Source organism: Heliconius melpomene, chromosome 1 (assembly GCF_056956725.1).
Source record: "Heliconius melpomene rosina isolate 202511_hmr_F chromosome 1, ASM5695672v1, whole genome shotgun sequence".
Lineage (NCBI taxonomy): Eukaryota > Metazoa > Arthropoda > Insecta > Lepidoptera > Nymphalidae > Heliconius > Heliconius melpomene.
In genome coordinates, this window is record NC_140389.1 from 9,707,463 (window position 1) to 9,729,013 (window position 21,551).

The 21,551-nt window shown below is 32.6% G+C and overlaps 2 protein-coding genes across 3 annotated transcripts; one reads left to right on the forward strand and one right to left on the reverse strand.

The window, feature by feature from the left end:
* Positions 1-527: 527 nt before the first annotated feature.
* Positions 528-9,558, forward strand: LOC146541316 (annulin-like). 2 transcript variants are annotated; one of them, XM_085188970.1, is made up of 12 exons: positions 528-937; positions 4,156-4,380; positions 4,470-4,748; positions 4,835-4,986; positions 5,312-5,552; positions 5,812-5,972; positions 6,361-6,546; positions 6,634-6,744; positions 7,236-7,415; positions 7,931-8,131; positions 8,207-8,449; positions 8,710-9,558. In XM_085188970.1, exons 1-12 carry the CDS (start codon positions 823-825, stop codon positions 8,896-8,898), a joined length of 2,283 nt encoding a protein of 760 aa, XP_085045096.1. In that variant the 5' UTR covers positions 528-822; the 3' UTR covers positions 8,899-9,558. The 2 variants fall into 2 exon arrangements, with proteins under 2 accessions (XP_085045096.1, XP_085045100.1); XM_085188974.1 differs by lacking the exon at positions 528-937 and adding an exon at positions 3,350-3,636.
* A 629-nt stretch (positions 9,559-10,187) lies between these two features.
* Positions 10,188-11,480, reverse strand: LOC146541317 (protein tilB-like). The gene has a single exon (XM_085194969.1). It carries the CDS (start codon positions 11,478-11,480, stop codon positions 10,188-10,190), a length of 1,293 nt encoding a protein of 430 aa, XP_085051095.1.
* Positions 11,481-21,551: the final 10,071 nt, after the last annotated feature.

The window sequence follows — 21,551 nt, forward strand, 5'->3', positions numbered from 1 at the left end:
TTTAAGAATATACGTAAATATACATCATTAGGTTTTATTCAAAATTGCAACTAATTATAGAGGTGTTTGAAAGTTACAGTTTAAATTAAAGGGAAACCTATAAATAAATGTCTAAATTTAAAAACCTTATAAAATATATAGGATTATTTAAATTGTGTTGTATTAAATGTCTCTACATTCAGAGGTCTCGTAACCAAACGTGTAAGTTCGATATTCAGGTGGTTTATGCTTAAAAGCTGAAATAGAAAACGACATATCTAGCACCTGTTATTAATCTGAGGTAATCTAAGTTCAGTTAAGTGTCAAGTGCGTTTAAGTCTTTGGAATGTTTGTGTCCTTTACTTTAAAAGGTCACTTTTAAAATACCCATGAGGTATTATGACTAAGAGTGATGTATATGAATAATATTTCAATAGCATTATGTTGAGGCATATACTTTGTGGACATCCCAATTTCATATGCTGCTGATAAGAGGTCACGTATAAACACTGTTATAGGTATCAAGGATGGTACTTCGCGCATATGAATCGAATCCAGCGCTAGGTGCGCACGCGTCGATTGTTTTCCGAAAATACACTTTTAATTGGATTATTAATACCCCTTAAAGTGGGTTACGTTATACTGTAGAGTGGTGAAGCACTAATTTAGGCTTTGTTTACGTAGTGGCAGACTGTTTAAACATTGTGAGTTTTTCGATTGGTTTGAGAAGTGATCTAACCGCATTAGTATGTAGGATTGTGAACGAAGTGAAAAATTGATTGGAAAAATAATCTCCGTTTATATTTACTCAAGATTTATGCTTAGTGTTCTTCGATAGACGACATGGGTACGGTGAAAAGTAAACTGACAAGCGTCTGTCCGTCGCAGTGTGGATGCTGTGGCCTGAACAGGTCAGACTCGTACGACTTAAAGGATCTACCGAGACCGCCACGATTAGGTAATACTTCTTAATAATATATTTTCATAATAATTAACATTCATTTAGCTTACCCAGTTTATAAAAACTATATTTTGAAACAATTAGAAATATTTTATAATAAATCAACTGGATCATATTAAATTTGACTTAATTACTATTAATTAATTAACTTAAATTAACTTCTGTAATCACCTATAAACAAGATTAGTGTTAAAATTATTGAGCATTGTATAATATAAGATTCTTTATCTCGAACCGGTAGGCATGTACGGGAGTATTTAAATCATAATATTTTCTTGTAAACGAGACAGCAAATTAAACTTATGTGATTACTGGCAATAAACTCAGATATAATGATTGACATTCTGTAATAGCACATTGTTTCCTCTATAATTATTTTCTGAGTTTTTCTTGTAATTTTATGTTTCTATCAAAGTAAATACAAAATATGGGGCCAGTAATAGAGCACCATCACAATAAAATTTACGAACTCTTGTTGTTTGATGTTCATCAAAAATAAAACTCGCTCTGTAAAGATGTTTCTGTAGAAGTTTAAATGTTTTGTAACGTTTGCTTAAATTCTTAGCGTCGAATCTAAATATGAGAGTCATGTTGAAATAAATTCATGTATTATACTCCTATAAAAAAATGTTACCTAATTTTAAAATTAAAAAAAACAAGACAAATATAGTAATATTGTTTAGCTCTACATCATCGTACTAAATAAAATATTAGTATTAAGTGGTATAACGATTAATGAACGATAAAAATGTTTAAAAATAAGTGATTTTATTATACCTATTCAAATTTTTTAATAACATATTATTTTTATCAGCTTCACGCATGCAGAGGGAACCTAGTGTTAAGACGCTTCGTTAACAATTTTCCCGCCTAATTCTGCAGGGCACTGCGTGTTGAGTCGCGGAACTCAACGCCGCGCTTTGCCTCGACACCAGAGCGAAGCTACCTACACTGGTGTGCGCGTGAAGCTGATTTTTTTTAATTTTTTTTTTTATAAATAAAGCTCTATAAATTCAATTAGGATTATTTATATATGTTCATTTATATTTTGTTTGGGATAATTGCCTAACACACCAACAAAAGAAAAAGAATTCGTAAAAGATGCAAAAGCTTACAACATGCAAAAATACTCAAAATCTATTTCAAAGCAATTACTTCTCTACGTAGAATTAATTAGTATAATTAAAAATGCCAATCAAGTACAGCCACTATTAAGGGAATCATGACTTCGGTAAAACTTGACAAATAGTGCGTGGTCGAGTGCATGTCGTTCAAGGTGAGCCAGTATACGCGAGCGACCTATGTACGACTGTTTCATAGAAAAAAATATTATTACTTAAAACTGTACACTCAAAGTCTAATATGGTGATATACTGTTAACTAAGTTTAGTCTTACAATTCGTCATTACCTAAGATATGACAGGTAATTTTTTTATTGCATTCTTTGTAAAGATAATTTGCATATCTACACTACAATTTTCCTCAATTTTATTTAAATTAAATGGTTTCCTTTAATATTTTAACGAATCTATTGAAATAACAGGTTGTATGTTATGAATAATTCTGTTTTTAGTTATTGAAAAATATTTTATATGTTCCTTCTATTTTAAAAGCTTAGAACTTTAATTGCACGTAATACATAATAACATAAAGGAAGTATAAGAATCTTCATAATTCACTCTCAGAAGTCAGAACCATCTTATCTTTTGTCTATGCAAAAACCTACGCATGCGTGGGAAAACGAATTCAGACCTTGAATGTAGAGACTCTATCCAGATATAGATCTTTTCACCCACACCTGCCATTAATATCTAAAAGGGAAATATTGAATTTACTTGTATCAGCTATGGCGAGACGAAATAAAGTGCCATCATTTTTTGTTCTCTAAATTGAGACATTAGAAACAAATGGAAATAATTGACCTCTTCTATAAAGGGTCAATGTTAATCATTCTAATTTTAAGACTATACATATTAATATTGTCGCGTGAGTTCCATCACTAAAGAAGAAACCTCCCGGATTGGAGAACGGAGAATCTTGACACTAGGTTCTCCATGGCGGTATATAAAAACGCTAAACAAATAGTCATATGTTTATAACTTCTTCTTAAGAAGAATAAATAATGTTTTGCCATCAACGTTCTGAATATAGGTTTTCTAGATTTAGCGTTTGTTGATTTTCTTAGAATTACTATTCTTCATTTCTTGTGTTTAGTTACAACTTTGTTTAGTTTTGTGAGTCAAATCCTTTAACGATTTTGGATAAAAAAATAATGTGAAGATATGAGTAATAAAATGTAAGTTCCGTCAATGAATGCCTTGCATAGTATAGCTTTGTAGTATACCTTAGCCATGTTTACTCCGTGACATCACCGACGGTTGTAGGAGTATTATAGATGAAGTCTTGAGCGAGAGCTAACAGTCCAAGACGGTTTTCATAAGGAACTGGACGTAAGGCCAAGCAATTAGCATCTATTGAATCATTCGGTTTGCCAATATCAGTATTTGACCAAACTGGTTTACAATTTAATTCTATGTTATTTAATAATATAAGTTAAGTAGCATTTCAAAATAAAGAACATGTGTAGTAATTATCAATAAGTGAATATTTGGTTTGCGTTATGGAATACCTCAAGAACCTTTGGAGACATTATTTCGGACATCGTCAAAAGTACACTATTGTACCTTTTCAGCCAGGTAAATAAGGATAGATATTTAGAAATACATGAAACCAAAAAGTTTTTCTTTCATTTTATTTTACTATATATGTATGCATTCAGTTAACATGTCGGTTAAAGTAATATTATTTTAAGGTATAATTGTTTTGGCTCCGGACCAAGCGGGAGGCGCGAAAATTTTTAGTGATGACGAGTACCTTACTGTCTATAAACTCACGTTGAATTTATTGAAAATTTAAATTTCCTATAAATTTTTCATTAAAATACACATACATATTATATTCTACTGTAACTATTTTAGTAAAGGCGACTAGATGACGGCTTTTAACCATAAATCACTATTCTAAGGATAATTAAGTTTATTGTGATAAATCGTAATATATTCATAATTTATTATTTCAAAACAATTGCAAAGTAATATCAATTTGATATATTATGCCAGACAGATAATGTCAATTTATAATAGATCCACATATTAGTCACACCTATAATAGTACTGTAGTTGTTAATTAATTAAGAACATAATCTTTTTATTCAGACGTCGTCGATGGAACGAGACAAGGTGTCCTCGCCGTACAAGGCGTCGATTTTTGCATCGAAAGTAATGGGGAAAATCACCATACAAATAAATTCAACCTCATGTCAAGAGATGTTGACAGGTGTCTTGTAATACGACGAGGTCAGGCCTTCAAACTTGATATTCTGTTAAACAGGCCATATGACGCTAAAAGAGATGCCGTTTCCTTTATATTTTACGTATCAGGTATTGTGAAAAATAGTTATTATATAATCATCTATTAGGTCAGAATTATTTTAAGAATATTTGTAATCGAGGTTGATTTTGTTTTCAAGATGTGGAGAAGCGTGGGCCGTCGGATGAATCGTCTGCGGCAGTTCCTATGTTAGAGAAGGGTTCGGAGACTTTAGGAATATGGAATGCTGTATATGAAGGACAAATGGACTCTCATCTCATGGTCGCTGTTACGGCAGCAGCTGATTGTATTGTGGCTGCTTGGCGCTTTGATATTGACACCAAATTAAATGGAGGTGGATCACTAAGTTACACACACCCACAGCCTATATACGTACTATTTAATCCTTGGTGTCTCAACGATAGTGTTTATATGCCAGGTATTTTTAGATTTTTATTTATTTTATTCAGTCTTTTAACATATAAATATTTATAAGTAATTACTATAATGATAAACTTAACATAGGACATAGTCATCGCGAGGAGTACGTTCAAGAAGATGGAGGTCTCATGTATAGAGGAGTTTACAACATCATCAAGCCTATGCCTTGGTTTTATGCACAATATGAGAAAGATATTTTGGATTGTGCGTTATATTTAGTCCGCGACATTGGAAAGGTAATATATTTATTATATTATATATGTTTATATATATGTATAATATGTACATATGTGTATTCATATAGACTGAAGTCATCTTCGGTCAAATGTTATCAACTCATTAGTCATTTTAATCGGCGAAATTTATTTTAACTTAATAAATATTAACTTGACGTGATTACACAATTATATTATTAAGTACGTGAATGCAATTTAAAATATTTGTGTAAATTTTGTGAAATTTCATATGTCTTATTTATTTTGTATACATTTCGTTAACCTATATTTTAAATTCCTGATAAACAAATTCGGATCTATATTTACATTTAAATTACTGTTTCAGGTCAAAGGACGTGCAAGGGGCGATCCTATCAGAACAGTCCGAGCTCTCTCAGCTGCAGTCAATGTTCAAGACGATAATGGAGTTCTGTTTGGTAACTGGGGCAGCGAACTAAGCGACTACAACGGTGGTACTCATCCACTGAAGTGGGTTGGATCATTGGCCATATTACAGAGGTACTACGAAAAGAAGAAACCCGTCAAATATGCTCAGTGTTGGGTATACGCTGGTGTCTTAACAACAAGTAAGTGAAAAAATTGTAGTAACATAAATGTCGTAATTATACATCATAAATAGATGTATTTTTAAGAAAATTAAAAAAATATAAAACCACATGATGGCACTTACAAATGACATCATCGTGACTCTATGTATCGTATATGGCCAACGTTTAGGTATCCAGAGCATTAGATTCTTTCACTAGGTTCTCCCTCTGACCTGATATCTATCTTATTAGCATATATCTTCTTTTTTTTCACTAAATGACTTTTTGGTATGTGTAGTTTGCAGGGCACTAGGAATACCATGCCGACCAGTAACGGGATATGACGCCGCACACGACAGTCAGGGCAGCTTAACAATTGACATTATTAAAGATGAGGAAGGAAACACGTTAGAGGAATTTACTAGAGACTCAGTATGGAACTATCATGTTTGGAATGAGGTTAGATTTTTTAGATCCACTGAAAATAATAACATAATATTTCAAGTTTTTTGGCAATCTATATTAAGCGCTTGAACTTTATTGATTTCGTAGCGCCATCTGTTTCTCATGAAATGTTATGAGTAGTTAAATATACTTTGTAAGATTTAATATCTCTATTACAAAGTTATAATATTACGATGACTGTACGTTCTCTCTTTTTAATAAAAACCAACGACGGAAAGAGAAATAACGAGAAATAGAGATTCAACCAGGTCCTTCTCCCTTGTACATCATAAAAAAAATCCTTTAAAATTAGTATTGTGTTAGTGCGAGTGAATATTGACTGTAAGGTAATGTTCTAGCTAAAAGAAACAATTATTTTAGAGCAACTCTTATTATATTCTAGGTGTGGATTGACCGACCAGACCTAGGATCAGAATATGGTGGTTGGCAAGCCATCGACGCTACACCCCAAGAAACTTCAGAGGACATGTATCGATGTGGACCAGCTTCTCTACGAGCGGTAAGAGATGGCGAACTGCAAAGGCCTTACGACGCATCTTATGTATTTGCACAAGTTAATGCTGATAAGGTATGTGATAAGATAAATGAATTTCTTTTTAAGTACTTAAATAACAATAAACATTATATGTAGAATATATTTTGTTTATTATTCTAGATTTTATGGAAATATTCCGGTGAAATTCAACCATTAAAACTGTTAGCACGAGATACTGTTTCTATTGGACAAAATATTTCTACTAAAGCAATTGGACGTATGGAGAGAGAGGTATTTGTAATTTTATTTAAACGCCTGACAGGATCATTGGTGCTGAGTGTCATAATGGCTCTGCCTTGAATATATACTTAGTCCGTTGAATATTATAATTTGTTTGCTGAAATTACATAAATAGGTACATTATATGCGTAGTAACGAAACTAGAAAAAAAATTAAGTTTCATGTAGACCATACAAAGACGGTCTTATTGCTAATAGTAATCTCTAAAAGACAACACTTGAGCTGACCCTGAAGCTAAATTAATTCGTACCGCAGTAGGACTGGAGCTGTCAGGAACGATGCCTGATGCCATGAGTGGATGATTAAATGTTTTGGTTTATGTCATTTATTTTCATGTCTTCACTATGTTAAGATGATACACGGATTTAGGATACGCCACTCAACACAAAATAAAGACAAAATATCTCAAGACTAGATTCTCACTACCTTCTACCAATGCTTGAAATTAAAAAATATATATATTACTATTTTATATTTCACAGGATATTACAAATCTATATAAGTATCCAGAGAGAACTCGGGAGGAGCGCGCTACTATGGAAAAGGCGTTACGAAAATCTGAAAGTATTTTTGCCAGATATTACCTTAACGAAACGTTTAATGACATCACTTTTGACTTCGAACTAAGAGATGATATTAAAATTGGACAGGATTTCAGTGTGGTAAGTTAAGAGTAATGGACCCTTTTTAGGCTATTGTTATATGTTAATATTATAAAATACATGTCCATGTTTTAATATTTATTATAATTTTGTCGTTTTTACTTTTAATATATATTTTTATTATATGTTAAAAGTAGAAACAACAAAATTTAAGTTTATTAATCATAAGCGCCTTTGAGTTTTTAAAAGCAATCTTACAATTTTAGGTTATTGCGATATGACAGTGGATGTGCTATGAAGTAAATAGTTTAAACATAATAATTATTACATTACTATATGTCACTGTTGTGGCGCAGTAGAATCGTTTCATCATTTTTTTTAAGTAAATAAAAAGAAACATCATTTTGGAAGATATAAAATTTAACCCATAGTCGTAGTTGAAATAAAGATGTTTATTCTGTGGGATCTATCTCCCAATATTGAATTCTTTCTGTGTTCTCTGTAAACAACGAGATATATCTAAAGTTAGAAAAATGATAGTTTGAGATCAAGTAGTAGATATATTTACTTTACAGGTACTACACGTAAAGAATCGTTCAACAGTCAACCAGCATCAAGTAAAAGGAATATTAAGAGTCGACACGGTGACGTATACAGGAGTAACGGGTGACGGAGTTAAGAGACATGAATTTGATATGCTTATGACTCCTGAAGCAAAAGAGAAAATTACTCTACTCGTTACCTTTAATGACTATTACAAGAAACTTATTGACCAAGTATGTTTTATTTTTATGGAATGTGAGCATTTTTCCAGTATATTCAGCTTATTGTAATTTCGAAAATATTTTCAGGCTTCATTCAACATTGCCTGCTTAGCAACCATTGTTGACAGGAATTTTGACTACTTCGCACAAGATGACTTTAGAGTTCGTAATCCAGATATTAAAATATCTTTTGATGGAAAGCCTACTTCGAAACAAGAGTTTCTAGTAACTGTGACATTGGAAAATCCTTTACCGATAGCGTTGAAGAACGGCAAGTTTTACATACAAGGTCCAGGTCTCGATAAACAGCTTAAAATTGAACTAAATGAGGTAAATCATTATTATGATATATCAAAAACAATTTTTGTAAATTATGTATTTTTGTACAAATGTTCTTGGATAGTTTGTTCGCTCACAACGCCTATAAGGTAGAGTTTGTTTCATTATATAATTAAGGAGAACTGATAGACGTATATATTATATATTTATAATAAAAATAAGTGGAAATATATAGATACAACTGTCCGTCAGAAACAACTGGCCTCGTAGCATAGAGGCACAAGTATAATTTTATGTTACCTTTTTTCCAGAACGTGGCTCCAGGGGCTCAGGCGACAGCGCAGTTTAAGTTGACACCACCATGGGCAGGTCGACATCAAATATCTGCAAAGTTCTCATCCAAAGAAATGCACGATGTGGATGGTTTCAGAACAATAATGGTCTCTCCACCTGAAAATGGAATACCTTTAATTGATGCAAATGAAGCGCATGATATTTGAAATGTTTTCTAGTATAATTTTACTTCATAGAAGCTATTGCTTTACATGAATTCTTTTCGCATTTGTTTATGGAAACTGCTTGCATATAAGTTTACATCACATCATCATCAAAGTCAAAATATCTTTATTCCATAAAAATGCTTAACATTTACTTCGACATGTCAAAAAAGTAAAAAATGAAAAACAATATAACCAAAAAAATGTGTAATTTTGACTTGAAAAAAGCCCGTTCAAATAGTTGAGCTCATGAAAAGATCCAGGCAAAGAAACTCATGGCCATGTACATTGTAACATCACAATCTATGTGTTCAAATATATTCTCATAAATAAGCTTATGATGAATCTATATCTTATAAGGAAAACTTAATATTTCGGAAAATTGACTATATTTACTTATATTTATTACTGTTGTTGTTACTTTCTTCTTGTAAATATATATACGCTTAATACTCAGATATGTGAATGAAGGATCCAGCTTTTTGCAGCTTACTTATGAATTATTCCAATGTATTCTTTTGTTAGATATTATTATTTATTTTGTTTATACTTATATGTGTTTCGTGATAATTGAGCTGCCATAACATATTTAAAGTACCTTAAATACGTGGACAGGAATTGTATGATTGTTGATAAAGTATTTTACTTACTGGATGATTTTTTTTTAAAAGGTCTTGTTTATGTATTTAAATATATTATGTAAAATAAAAGCAATGCCACAATTTATAATTATATTATTATAAATACATAATACTTAATCTATATATGTGCCTATCTTAAAATATAACTTTACTTTAAGACCTTACGTCGTCATAATATTATTATGTAGATATTATATAATAAGAAATAAACAATTAATTTATTGCAAGTAAATATAAAAAGAAACCAAAAATATACCATTGCTATTATAGAATTTTTGTGGCAACATAATTGATTATCTATATAAACAGTAACTACTTATGAAAAAGTCTGTCACAAATTGTAATATCGTCGACTTAGAATGTAAAGCTTCTAACATCCTATTAAGCAAATTCTCAGGAGAGGCAAAAACATTTAAAAAAAACACTATGAACATAAATGTTATTTTCAGAACATCATTTTATTTATTATCAGAACAGACATTTTCAAATGGTATAAAAATCTACATTACGAAAAAATCTAATTCTAAGCCGACATAAAACAATATTTTGCTAAGTGCAGAGTGTAATGCGTGCTTTAACTATAATAAGAAATATATCTAAAAATAAAATACTAAAATATATTGTCTTTTATTCTTTATTTTATTGTTGTTTTTATATGAGATCTGGAACTTCTGGATCATCTATAAAATCTGGAGAGCATTGTTTTTCAATAAAATTCATTTTTAAATCTCTATAATATGACGTAGGTTTTGTTTTAGTAATGCTATTGAAATCAAGAACATTATCAGAAGAGCCTATTTCCAAAAATTCTCTTTTAGATTGTATAGAATTTACTCGGCAATGTATCTTTTTGTCTGTGGTTGCTTGAGGCAGCCCTTTAGGACTTGTAAGGTGGAAATTGTCCTTAAATGCTTTTGCTTTTGGTAAAGTAATAACCAAATGTCCAGTAACTTGAGATCTTTGTGCTGTTGAATTAGTAATTTCAATGTCTTCTGGGAGGTGAATTTGAAAAATCTTATTTTTAATTGTTACTCTTACATAATTTGCCTGTATGTCAATATCGAGAAGACTTGTATCTAAATATTTATAAATAGCTAAATCCAATTTATAAACATCAGGTAATGTATCAGTAAATTTAAAGTTTATCTTAGGTTGATTTATGTTGAAAGGTCTCCCATCAGAAGTGAAAAATTTGACTTGACGAACATGGTGGTCATCTTTCTTTTCTACCTCATAAGATTTTGACTTTAAAACTCGCATACGTTCTATTTCATATCTTACTTCCGGAGCGTGTTCAGTTTTTTCAGACCAAAATTTTTTGGTTATTTCATCAGTATTCATATCTTTATATTCATTTGACCATTTATCTCCAATTTCCTTTTCTAAACGTGATTTTTGTTGTTTTCTTTCGTATGTGTAATTTTTTTGATCGTAAAGAATATCTGATCTTATAACAGGTAGATTTTGTAGAGCCTTAATGCGTTCTGACCTCTCAATATCTCGCCCATCGAGCGAGGCAAGCTGCGGTAGAGTAGCAATAACGAAATCTCGATAATTTTCATAATCTGTGCAAGGATTTCCAGTTAAATATAAGTTTTCCAGGTTATAATTACCAGCCAAATTGTCTATACTCGAAATTTCTCCAATAAAATTAAGCGTCAAATCTAATTTTTGCAAAGATTCACATCGTTCTAGATTTTCAATAATTTCAATATTGTTCAATGCCAAATTTAAATAAGCAAGGTGCTTAAGCTTGTTCAAATTTTCTATTTTGGCTATCAAATTACTCTGCATTAAAAGAATTTTTAGTTTTGGGCACCAATCTTGGATAAACTCTATTTTCTCAATATTCTCCTGGTGTAGCGCTATTTCTTCTAAAGGAGCTAATAATCCATCGTGATGTTCTGCTTTCTTGCGCACCATATCAACGGTAATCTGAACCATTTTTAAACAAATTAATAAATTAAGAAAATCACAGCACAAACTCTAGGTTACAACAATACAAGTTCCTATTAGCAACGGTTGCTAGGTAAAGTAAACATTGCATTGCAAGTATTGACGTATCAGTAGCTAACAGGCTTAGCGGTAATTTCAAATAGTCAACTGAAATATAAATTTTTATCAGCTTACCATGCATCCGTACTCTACTAAATAAATATTTATGTAGGCATTCACTATTAAGGTTAAATTATGGTTAAATTTTGAATTCCCAACTGATACTATTACTATCAAATTCGTACTTTGAAACTTTAAATTCAGATTTCTACGTTTTAAATTTATCGAAATTAATTAATATTACACAAGCATAAGAAAATTAAATTTTAAGCAAGTAGTTTAAATAAAATTTTTAGTAGCTCTAGTTAAATTTAAACGATGTATTCCGCACACAGCATGGTAAGGAGCCTAGTGTTAAGACACTCAATTCCCCCCTTTCCACCAAATTCTGGAAGCATTGCGTATTGATAGACGGAACCCAATGCCACACTTTGCCTCGACACCAGAGCGAAGATAAAAATTAAAAGAAAATATAAATTACCAACAGAAAATATAAATGTATGTATGTAAGTTATTTGGATGAAATTTAAATTTATAAATGTAAATTTAAAAGTACGATAAAAAAAATCAATTTAAAACAGCGAATTAGATGTATGCTTTTGGAGGTATATAAACAAAACATATATCTATATCTATATTACAATGTAGTATACAATATGTATGTACCTACTAATGTATCATACTGTACAAGTGTTGCGTGCTAAGTAAGCATAGATAGAAATAATTTAGAGCTATAAGTATAAGGGAAACGGAAGGCAACGATAGAATCAGCAGGATCAGATGTGGTTATCTCCCGATCTCGGTGGTCGGTAATAATCCGTCATTCAGCATTCCAGCAGTGGCACCCAGCTTGCTCAACTCAAGCGTACTAAATTAATATCGCCGTGATGTACAAGGTATTAAAATATTTTAAACGACGCCATTTATAATACGACGTTCAGATATCAAGTCGCGAGAGCACAACATATTTTATTCCACGAAACTGCCAAAAGACAATGAGGATGAAGGATTACTATCATCAGAGACTCGTTTTGTTATTATTGTTTGAGGTAAGGGCGAAAAAACGAAGACGTTGAAAAAACGAGAGACGTTCGAATGAAATAAGGCATGACGGAGGGAAAGACGGTGGTATTAGTAAAAGGTAGAGTGCGGCGCCCCGCGGTCTGTGTGTTTTTAGGGGCCCAACGCAGCGGGGTGCTTCAGAGCTATCAACCCGAATACAGTGTCTCATTCTCCTATAATATATATTTAATGCGCTAGTGGAATAATAGCCCATTTTACGATTTAAAAAGAAATAGTTTTGTTTGCCTTCTTTTAGAGTTATGATATTATTTTAGACCTAGTCTAAGATCAACGCGACATGCCCACCTATTGAAACTAGTCAATTTAACGTTTTGTTGTTTACAAAACACACAGTTGCTGCCTAGGTAATATTGAAATTATAAAAATAATTTATTGCTATAAATCAATATTATATTTTCTTTACCAGAAGACAAGTAAAATATAGTGGGATACAACACATTGTACCGTAGCCTTTACTTTTGTTTAGTTGTATTTCGATAGATGGCACTAGTTGTATTAAATCCTAAAGCTTATAATTGGGAAAATTATGTTTTGTATTTTGTCTCTGAATTATCAGATTATATTTTGTATTGCTTTTAATAAGGGAATATTATTCAGATGTAAATTTGTCATTTGTGTACAGGATAACTTTTATAACTTTAAAACTTAAATTATACTAGTAAAGCATAAAAAGTTCCTTCCCACATGCCCTACAGCACGAATGCGGAATATGTCAACACTAAATTCTTAGGAAACAATAATTTTATGTAATTATAAATAATAAAATCAATCAAAACGGTTATGTAAATAATATATCTAAATACCTATACTTACCTACCTACTATTTGATATAACATATTTATATATATCAATGTATATAGTATTTTATACCTACATACATAATACAGATACCTATTACTTTTTTCGTTTAGATAGCAAAAAGAGGCATTCTTTTAACATAAATAATCTATTTTCATTTTCATTTCATTCTATTAACATTTACTAAGTATTTTTTTCTGCACGTTTAAGTTATCAGACATTTATACCCATAATTATGTTGTCAGCGCGCGGACCTTTTAATATTCTCAGCCTGTCCTTTCGTTAAAGTGTCGATCTTAATTTTTTGCACAAAAAGACCACTGACCCAATCCCTGCAGTAACCGGCACAGTGTTTTACACGCAAATGCCAGTACAAGTCACAACAACCGTCATCACTCTATCACGTCTTTGTTAAGATAAAAAATAAAATTTTATGAAACCCCGTTGCTATGTTCCACTTATTTTACATTTCGTGTTAAATTGCCGTGTTAATGAGATATGATTTATATGCCAAAGACTTCGCTCTGCCTCTAAAATATGGTCTCGGACTACAGGTAGGTAATATTTTTGTATGTAATTTGTGAAAATGGATATTAATGATAAATTAACAGCATTTTTCATTTAAACCTCACAGTTTTGATTTAATGGCGTGATACGTTAGATTCTACCCACAAGGGACGAAGGTAGATACTTAAACAACTACAAATAGGTCAATAATTTCATTCTAAGATTGTATTTACATAAAATTATTTCTTACTTTAAAGTTACTGTTTTGTTTTTTGTACCAAAAACGTTGCTAATTTTGAAATACCGTTACATAATTAAGTAAAACATAAAATAGTATCATTAAATTACAGCAAAATCTTTAGTTTATTTTTAATTAAAAAATCTTATTGAGTAATATATAGTTTTTTTTATTATTTTCACCATCACGCTGTATCTAATATGTACCAGGCAGAGTGCTGCTTAGTGCAGCTTAGTGTTACGACACTTCGCTCCCCGTTTTCCACTAGATTCTGTAAGGCCTTGCGTGTGTGAGTGAAAACTGGTGGAGAAATGAAAATATTACACATTTCATTTACTCGAGTGGGAACCGTATAGTCCCACACCCAACCACAACTGGTTTCTTATAGTTTATGAAAATAAAACAAAAAAATATGTTACAAGTAAATAGGCATAACATTTTCATATTTCCGTGCTAAGCAGTAAGCAGTAGTGAGTAAGGAGCACTCCGGCTGCATCAGCTCTCGCGCAATCACCGATTCGTTCCGCCGGACGAGGGGGAGCGCAGGAGGGGAGGGGGGATCACAGTCCACTCTCACGTAAATAATCACCGGCGAGGCTCAAATTACAAGGCGCCGCGGCGGCCTGCCGAGTGCCGATACATATTCATCACATGTTCGCGCCGCGCGTGACTGCTTCCTCAGGGCAGTTGGACTTACGGTACTGGCACTTGTCCTTATAATTTCTACATAGTAACTGGCAGCAGGTTTATCATTTTATGTTATATTGTAAAGTTATCGATTTTGTATGTAGATGATATAAATCATCTTAATTTGTTACAAAAATAATTATTTAGCGACTCCGTAATTTTTTTTATCAGTTTCACGCTATATCCTGCAGATAGCAAGGTAGTTGGAGGAACCTAGTGTTAAGAAACTCTGCTTCTCATTTTCCGCCGAATTCTGGAGGAATTGCGTGTTCAGTGGCGGAACTCAAGGCTCCACATCAGAGTGAAGAAATGAAAATATTACATATTTCATTTCTTCGAGTGAGATTCGAATTCACAACCTGTCACATTTATAGTCATACGTTTATGCCTATGCGCCACCACTAGCCTCAAAAAGTGGCTGTTACTCTTGTATTTATAAACCTGTACTGTTCTAGTTGCATCTTCATTCATCTTCTAGCCACTTGATATCTACACACAAGATACGCCATTCAAGCGAATTTGATATTTAGAATTTTTTATTTTCGTTGTTAGGCTTGGTCAGACATGACGTTGTTGGGATATGCTTAGCATTTCTGAGCTGTGATATTAGGTCATTATTATTTGTTTGAATGATAGTAGATATAATTAACCCACTATTTCGTAACACCACCAGCCAGGAGTCGATCATCAACGTCAATGAATTCTTAATTAGAATCATCAAATCGCACGCCGGATGCTGTGCCTGTGTAAGCGATAAATTATGCACTCGGAGAGAAGTACTAATTTCGATGCCGACAAATTTTCCACAACCGCGAATTTAATGCGTTTCAAATAATGTCTGTAGGCAACGTTAAATGATAAATCGTCGAGGGAACGCCCTCGAGTCGAGTTTAGTATAAATGACTGAGGGTCCCTCTCCGACCAGCAAGGTGAGAAGGAGACGGAGGCGTCTAGCAAAAAAGGAATGGGTTAGGTGAGAGTGCGATGGTGTTGAGATAATAACAGTGTAGTGCGCCGCGGCCCTCGTCTGCTTTGAGCTTCGCCGCCGACGTGCCCGCTGCCGAATACTACATTAGACTTAATTTGAATACCATCCTTGCGAAATATGTTACTACATACGTACCTATATACTTACTTATAAGGAGAGTGGAAGAATGTGTCACCGGAAAACGGTTCGACAGGGCGTGTAGGGGCGACCAAAACAAACAAGTTAATTGTATTTATTCAAATGCGGTGGGGAGCCGAGGGCGCAGCCGTCACCTCATGAATAGGCATGGAACGGTCGTCCTTTTGCGCTATGTGCACCGTCATTCAGCGCTCGACTACAACACTGGAGTAACTGGTTTCGCCATTTGCATAGACTCGACAGATATGTTAGAATATACTATGTGATTGTTGATATAGAATGTTCGTTTAGAATAAAAATATATAACTGGGTCTACAAATGTAGGCAAAGTTACTAAAAAAACGTAAACTAAAGCTAACCTAGCACCTTATCAAAGCAGATTTATAGAACTTGAATAACATTCAAACACACAATTTTCTTTTGGGGGAAAGGTACCTAATATAATATTTTTTATGTTACACGTATTATTATAGTTGGTAATAACAATAGATAAGAAATGAGAAAAGTTAACTATAGTTTTATAATTTGCATATTAGCTGGTAGTCCGTGAGCTGAACTGGGCGGAGTAATGTCTGACAATAGAGGCTTACCATTGTTTGCTCATGTAAATTGATCCAAACGACCTCACTAACTGCTGTTTGTTTTCGGTAGTGGTATGCGATGGCTTGAACATTGCTGTATTCATGAGACATGTTATCTACTGTTTGGAAATAAGAATATATATAATATACTAGCGACCCGCCAGCGGCTTCGCCCGCTAGAACAGCACTATTATGTAATTGTTAAGAGTAGGTACTAATCTGAATTACTTACTTTCGTGTTCTAATAACATTATAATTTTAATTCATTTTGTTGAACTAAATACTTTATGAAATTTAGATAAATGAAACAAACACTGAATATTAAAGGAAGATTGCCAAAATACAATAGTAAAAATCCAATTAATACGGTCAATCTTAGCACTGGGCTCCCTCGGTTATAAGAGGGACACCCGAAGATGATACAAAAAAGATACTATCTATCTATAGGTAGACTAAAAAGATGCTACATAATTAATTATCCATACATTCGCAACCTTGCAATTATTATACCTACCACAGTTAGAATTTGCCTAATTGAATGCAACTGCTGTGAGTTTACATAATAATTATCAATAGAATTAGTCAATTTATAGAAAAGTTAGTGGTAATTGGTATTAGAATTAAGACCTAAGTGCGAAATCACTAAGCAATAAAGAAAAATATAAGACAAAAGAAAACATCATCTGTCTGTATAACAAACGATAGCTAAAACATACCTAAAATTAATAAGCTTATTATAGCATGAGCACTTTTGTTCCAGATTATCTCATAAATCTTTCTTTTAATTAGGCACAGTGATCCACCACACGCCACATAATCCGATTTGCAACAGCTCCTCACTCCACTCACCCCCAGGCGATATAACAATCAAAATGTTTATTTGTACAAGATATTTAGTCTCGTCCCCAACGGATCAGTGGACAGAATTGGAAGATAAAATGAAGCTAATAGCAGGGGTGGGACTGGGGACACCCATCCCTTGTCAGCTATCTATAATTATGTGACTTAGAAGATCATGCTTCATTATTTATAGCTCACGTATATCGTATCGGGTAAACTAAAAGTTAAGTGTAGCGTTTATTAGAATTTTGTTTCGACTATATTTAAAGTTATATTAATAAGAAGAGATAATGATTAGTCACCAATTATTTTTTAATATTTTAATGTATTCCTAATAAAAAGCTTTTTATATAAAAGATATGTATCTATAATATTGATAACTTATCCTATGACATAATTTAAAAAGTTCAAAATATTTGTAACTTACATGACAACGACATCGTAAGCACCTATTACAAGAACGAATAGTTTAGTTGTTCTTATTTTTATCCTACCTAACGATTTCACGTACTTATATATATACCTACATAGGTATACCTACCTAAATACAGAGGCGGGAAAGTTTGCCCTCTTGTGATTTTACAACAGGCATATGTCAGAACAAGTTACAGTTTGTGTAATGTTGTGGTATATGAAAACATGATTTTGACGCTCTCATATGTGTCTGTTATTCTGCTCTTTAATGTACTTATAATATGAGTTTACGGATACTTGTCAATTTTGATTGCATACAATTAATAATACCGTGACAGCTTCTTATAGTTAGAAGTAAGAAATTTAACGAACGTAGTAAGTATTATATAAAAAATAACTCTACATTGACAAGTAATATTTATTTACTAATCAGTTGTCTCGGCTAAAGGAGCACAGACCGCCCTCCAACCAGCTGGACTGACAACCTGGCGAGCGTTAGGGGAGGCCTGTGTCCAGCAGTGGACTTCAATGGATGGATAGAATCAGTTGCAGTCCAACATACATACAACAATTGTAACAAAGTTTTATATAGCTACATACCTATATAAAAAATGATTTTCAAAAATGTATATTTGTAACTTTTCTTATATAACATGTCCGGAAATGAAATAGCTAAAACAGAATACACGTTGAGGCCATTGTGGGCGACAACACGACCATAAATAAAGCGAATTGTTTCTTTGTTGAATATTTCTAAATAACATTAGAGAAGAATGTTCAAATTGTCACTTTGTCACAGCTCTGGAAAGAAAAAGTCTCTGCAGGAGTCAGGGTGGACGCGCGGGGGGCACTCACCAGGGGTCAAGGTACCTCTTTTTGTTTAACTATTACATTTTTTCATGTGCATTATAAATGAGTGTTGACATTGCTTATTTTGAGCCGTGAAGTTATTCCAATTGTTCGTCTTACAAAATTTGTCTTAGGGTAATACTAATTTATTTGTTAAAAAGATATATAGGTATAGATATTCTTATTATACGAAATATGAAAAACAATATTAGGTGTCTGATATATTATTACTTTGCCAAAGTAATAAAAGTTACATCTAGAGTATCAGAAATAACAAAGAATACAAAATAAAAATATTACATACTTATTACCTATCCCACATGTATTGTAGGGTAGTTATGTCTTTAAATGTTTATATATATTTCGATAAGTAATAAGAGTTTCGTGCGTAGGTATTATTTTAGTAATAATTCCAAATATTATTTTTATAAAGATTGATGACAAAATTTTTACAGACTGCAGCTGGCGGATGGTGTTAGTTTATTATTCTATTATTTAATTTGCTCATGCATTGTGTCGGTGCCGAGGGTAATATTTCCGTATTTACATGCGGAATCCGGACAGAAGTCAAGTTTGACAATGTCAACATGTCAACGTGACAATGGCCGTCACACGTCACTCGCTGTCAATTGGGAGCATGAGAAGCGGAGCCGGTCCCGCGGGACGACCGCGAGCGCTCCGCCATCAGTGATGTTCGGACAAAAGAGATTTAAACATTTTAAATCTACAAATTCTTCACGTTTCTATGAGCGATCGCTCTCTAGGCGCGCGTTATACCCGGCGGTATATTAAAATTAATTGCTTTTAAATTTGCCGTTACTGCTGTTACGCGTAAGAAGCTTCTTAGGAATGCCAACATTAGCTAGTATTGTGTACTGCATATAAAAGTCTCCCCTATCCTTAAATATGACTAATTAACTTTTACCTTTTTAAGAAGACAGACCGTCGGCAGTATTCATAACACTTACCATACTCGTACTTACCATGACACCTAAATGTTAAGTTAACTGAATAAACTGTTACATTTAAGGCACGTTTCATCTGAATTTGAACCTACAACTACATGCATTTGATTCAGATTCGTTTTGACGTAAGTCCGCCTAAACGATGTTAAAGTGAAAAAATAAATTTTATTCAAATATTTTATCATATCATTATATATTATATATAAGTATCTCTACCAACGTGCTATTTCACATATTTATTAAATTTAAAATTATAAATCAATTTTAAAACTATTTTCTTTTTAAACTTTTATGGCATTTCGATCATTTATATTAATATTTAATTTTAGGTTTGATTTTATATTACCTACTATTTAAAAATATTTTTTCATTAAGAAACTGAAAAAATATAGAGACATGTCACTTGGCACTCTTTATGAAGTGAGTGACTAAACGAAGGCTGCTTTAATGTTATACGACAATTAATATACTTTGCTTGAAATTAGTTTCGTCGTTTTAAATTTATGGTTTGTGTACATAAGTATGATGTATAGACAGTTATTTTCGGGCCATTTGTTATAGCCTTTGTGTGTGATCACACCCGATCGTTTAAGGACAATAGCAAACTGCAAACGAGCCATGTCTGTATAAATCGGGACGAGTCCGCAAACAAAACGGAACGTTTCGACGACGCCATACAATAAGAGATTAATGGCCGCCTTTTTGTTATCATTTGATGCTCTTTACGTGTTTTGTGGACTCGTTTCACGGTTAGTTTAGCGTATTAGTATATCGATGAGCGTTAAATCACTTGTTGTTAAAATAAAAACAAATGTTTAGGCGGTTTTTATGAAAAAAATATAATAATTCATCTAACCGTAAATAATATTTTACGATTGTCGGGCCATAGTTATATTCTGACAGGAACCGCATGAAACTTTATAAGGTCTAACAAAACAGAGCTATTAGACAGATACTTAAAAATTATTGACGATATCCCATAATGTCAAGTCGAGCCTATATCGATGCTCGTAAAATTGAAGTGTGTTGTGATGTAGGAATCCACATAAAAATATAACCATGATGACGGATATGTAGACCTAGGCTGAGGTGCTGCGTGAGAATTACTTTTTAGCTATAAAACGTGCGTTTTTTTGTGTTCTGCGATAACTGTCGTCTTATCGATATGTCGAGTTGTCGACGCCTCCAGCCGTCTGCAATCAAAACACCATTCGAGGTGGTCGTTAAAACTGATATAAAGTTTAATTTACAGCACTGACACATCACGGATTAACTGTTATCGGTAATGTATTGGTAATGCGCCTAATGTTCACGTAGAGCCTTAATTCTATTATTGTGTATTTGTTGAATATAGCTAAGCCAAATATTTATTACTTAATATTTTCTCTGTTGCCCTTACTTTACTCGCATTGATTATTCATGTTCGATTACAGCATCGTATATAGGTAAATATGTTTAATAGTCATACTATTTACAAAATATAATAAACAGATTTATACATTTACAAAAAATACAGTCGAATTGTAGTGTAACCTCCTTTTCTTACAGAAGTCGGTTAAAAAAAAAGAAAAAATCTTCTAATTACAAAAATATTTAATTTTACAAACAAATTATTGTGCTAAAATATTGAGTTAGTAGTTGCAATGAAGTATATTAGATATTTAATGAAATTAAAATATTATTTCTTGTTAGATATGATAGCGAAGAGACAGTTACCGCCGGGTGACCCGCCGCCCTGCGGGACGCGTATTGTTTACGATTGTACACCACTTCCACTACAATGATTTACGAACCTCTTGCACTCATAAAAGTAGGGATAACGCACTAAAAGATACAAAAGGTGCTAAAGAAATGTAATATATTTTAAGTTAG